Here is a 4,129-nt window from a genome sequence, read left to right on the forward strand (position 1 = left end):
TTATTCCGAATGTTTAAGTTGTTTTCCTCCTGCTTCCCATAATGTTCGTGGTTTTAAGATTTACTCTGCTTGTGAGATAGATTCAGCCCACACTGTATGCAAAACCTGACCCACACAAACATATGTCACAGACATAAACTAAAACACAACTGAGATTGTGCGCAAAAACTCAAGGCTGGACCAAACCGACGTCCCGCCCACAGAAGTCCGATCTCTGCACCTGCCCCGCGCGCACAGCAGCCACTCACTGCGCAAAGCACTTCCCACAACAACACATAGCCTACCTGCTGCCTCATACCTGCTCCACATTTATTCATGTCAGAAAGCACCACCGGCCACCATGTGGACGAGGCATGAGAACAGAAATTAAAGGAAGTCAGTTCTTTGCAGTGAAGTTTCTTGCCCACTGGATATGTCTGTATACCTAATCTACAGGAGTCGAGTGATATTTCATATGCGCTCAGCATGGATCCACTACAAGTGACGTGCTCGCATGGATATTGTTCGTCGTAACGTAGCTATAGCTTTGGACGATTGCTTCACCATATTCATTTAGATTAAGTTTCCCTGACCGCTCCTGCTGGGTTGGAGGTTTGTGATGGCAGCTATGGGAGAGATCGGGACGTTTTTACAGAGCCTGGAGGGTTTCGGACAGGTCGGATCACAGTTCTTCCTACCACCTCTAGGAGAAAACCTCGGGCTGTTGAATGATCATTTAGTTCCAGCAGAGAGACTGTCACGGAGCACCTCCGCAGATCTAACGCATTTGAAAGGGATCCTGCGGAGAAGACAGTTGTACTGCAGGACTGGATTTCACCTTGAAATACTCCCGGATGGCAGCGTGCAGGGCACGAGAAAGGACCACAGTCGTTTTGGTAATTTCCCACTTTCTTTTCAGCGTGTTTGATTTGTTTAAACAGAAAGTGAATTATAATATTTACCCACGTTGACCGTACGCTTTTAAAACAGGTTCTCTCGTTTTTATAGTCCTTATAGGTCAACTTAAAATTGTTCTGGTCAATTTTAAAGAATCCACAAATTCAATACCTTGATATGAACCAGGTAAAATGTAATAACAACTACTTTTTTAATTTCTAAAAAATAAATAAATAAATAACCGTGTCCTTTTCTGAATCTAATGGGCAAAAAACTTCTAAAGAACTTTTTTTTGTAAATTATATTTATTTTAACTCTATAATAGTATATGCAGTATACAGATGGAAAATGCATTGCATTTCAACTTCCACACAATGTGTGATGAGGGTTTAGACTTCAAAGAACATCTCCTGAACAATTGATTTATTCTTCTCCAGGTATTTTGGAGTTCATAAGCCTTGCAGTTGGATTAATAAGCATCCGTGGAGTGGACAGTGGTCTCTACCTTGGGATGAACGACAAGGGAGAACTTTACGGCTCTGTAAGCAGAGTTTTGACTTTTTAAGATCTTTTTTTACCTCCAAGAATGATTCTGCATAATTGTTGTTCTTATTCAAGCCCAGTAGATGGCATATATGTTTTATCATTTTGACCACCTCTCTCTGTGTTATTAATTATTGCATGAATTATATCACTAACATGTTTTTTGTTTCTTAGGAGAAACTCACAGCAGAATGTGTCTTTCGTGAGCAGTTTGAGGAGAACTGGTACAACACATACTCTTCTAATCTCTACAAGCATGGGGAGAGAGGAGCACGATATTTTGTGGCTCTCAACAAGGACGGCACGCCACGTGATGGGACAAAATCTAGGAGATATCAAAAGTTTACTCACTTTCTTCCAAGACCAGTGGACCCTGAAAAAGTTCCAGAACTTTACAAAGAAGTGCTTGGACACAGCTGAGACCATCAGTCCCAGTTAAGGGGTGAGAGGGATGCCCAGTTTCTTCTCTACATGAGGTGGAGATGCTAATGTTCGGCCACAGTGTCCAAACCTGAGATCTGCTCTGGAAATGCACTGACCAGTACTGATGGTGAAGAGAACAGTCTCAAAAGACTCCCTACGTGTGAAAGCCAAGCTGCAGTTGGTGCCTTTGTTGCTGGTTATAACAGACTAGGAGCATAACATGTCCTTGAAACCCAAAACTGAGGATTTTGGAGGTTTTAAACATGGTTCTGCTTTGCTCTGGAAATATTCAATATGGGTTAAGAAGGACTTGAAGGAACAATGCGTACATGATGCTCAGAGATGACAGAACTGGGACGGTGAAGAACAGGAGATGCCATCTCACATGATGTTATTTATACAGTTCTTGATACACATATTTATTGTATGTATTTATTTATTTGAAAATATAAATATATATTTTTACATCTAAAAGTAGATTTTTTTTTATTAGACCAAACAGTAGACGGTGCTTTGAAATAGTGGCAAAGCTGTTCTTTTTATGTGACGGAAGCTGTACAAGTTACTTATTATCACTGCTATGATATTAAGAAAGATTGTGATTTCCTATTGCAAATGTATGAAGAATGCCATGAGACGCTGTGATTTTAATAGATTTGTTTCAAGCAGGATTCCCCAGAATGGCATGCTGCACAGTACATTTTACAGGCCATTAAATCAAGTATTATCATTAAAAAGCTTGTTTTGTTTGATGTGATTTATTAATTGTGAAATTATTATTATCTAGAAAAAACATAAAAGATCCAACAGAGTTCTAACATGGCAACCATATATTCTGAAACTATAAATGATTTGTTGACCACCAAAAAAAATTATATATATATAATTTTTTTATTTATTTTTTGCCATTACAAGTCAATGGTGACCAAAACTGTTTGGTTACTAACAAAATATCTTCTATCTTCTTTAGCGTTCTGTAGAAGAAAGAAAGTCACAGGTTTGGAACGACTTGAGGGTGAATAACTTTTCATTTTTGGCTGAACTATCTCTTTAGCTGAGACCCAGGGTTGTCCTGCACTCATCAGCATCAAAGTTCTTTTGCGAGACCTTCTCAGGTAACAGCTACACAATGACTGAATCTGAGTGAAATAAAAACTGACCTTTACTTTTGGGTCAAACCCAAAGTTAGAGTAATCTCAGCTGATGCTTAGTAATGATGCCTGCTAAATATTTCAGGCAAAGTTATAAAGAGAAAATGTGTCTGCTGTGCAGTCTGTATTGTGAGATCAAAAAATTTAAAATACACTTTTCAAATATTGTTTTAATTCCTCCTATCAATAAACCCCTCTAGGTTTTGTGTTTTCTTTGACAGATAGTACCAGCATTTTCACATGAAACCAAGCAAGGGTCCACAGACAGGTGTGTAAGTGAGGGATCTGTGTCTGCGGCCCAATCAGACATTGCAGGTGTTCCCACAGCACATGTCAGCATGCCCTGGGTCTCTGATCTTCAAGGCCCAGTGTTTGTCAGCTGTGAAAATGGGGCGGGAGTTCATGCAAACCCGTGGAAATACAGCCTTGGTAGCTTTGTAGTCCGTGTGGATTACAATAGTGCATAATTCATATCTTTACAGACTGCGGGAAGTGGCAAAGTCTCACCTGGTGTTTTAAGCTGTTGTCTCAGGGCAGATTTATGTTTGCACAAGGGTGGCGTCGGACAATATTCTCAGCAACTGTTAATCTAGAGCCCTTTTGCATAAACAACCTCGTTAAAGCCAAAGGACAATGCTGAATGATCTGTTAAATAATACATTACTGGGCAAAATTTTGGAATAATTAAGATTTGTTTGTTTTTTGTTTATTTATTTATTTAATTATTTTTTGAAAGAATTCTCTTATGCTCACCAAGGCTGCATTTATTTGATTAAAAATACAGTAAATGCTGTGAAATATTATTACAATTTAAACTGTTTACTATTTAAAAATATATATTAAAATGTAATTTATTCCTATGATGGCAAAGCTAAATTTTCAGCAGCTATTACTAGTTATTAGCTATTACCAGTTATATGTTTCATGTACACAAATACATAATGTTACATTGAAACTTTCGATTACACTTTATTTTAAGGTGTCCTTGTTACAGTGTAATTATACATTTAAGTAATGAGTAATATTAATTAACTATATGTACTTAGGTTAGGATTAGGATTAGGGTCCGGCGTAGGGTTACTTGCATGTAATATTATGCATAATTAATTGTTATTATAATAGTAAGTACATGTAAC

At 38.0% G+C, this 4,129-nt stretch overlaps 1 protein-coding gene across 1 annotated transcript; it reads left to right on the forward strand.

The window, feature by feature from the left end:
• The first annotated feature begins 598 nt into the window (after positions 1 to 598).
• On the forward strand, positions 599 to 1,839 carry LOC107752074 (fibroblast growth factor 20-like). Its single transcript, XM_016567928.1, has 3 exons — positions 599 to 875; positions 1,314 to 1,417; positions 1,594 to 1,839. Exons 1-3 carry the CDS (start codon positions 599 to 601, stop codon positions 1,837 to 1,839), a joined length of 627 nt encoding a protein of 208 aa, XP_016423414.1.
• The last annotated feature ends 2,290 nt before the right edge of the window (positions 1,840 to 4,129 follow it).

Source organism: Sinocyclocheilus rhinocerous, unplaced genomic scaffold (genome assembly GCF_001515625.1).
Source record: "Sinocyclocheilus rhinocerous isolate Xijiao unplaced genomic scaffold, SAMN03320098_v1.1 scaffold662, whole genome shotgun sequence".
In the NCBI taxonomy this organism is placed as follows: Eukaryota; Metazoa; Chordata; class Actinopteri; order Cypriniformes; family Cyprinidae; genus Sinocyclocheilus; species Sinocyclocheilus rhinocerous.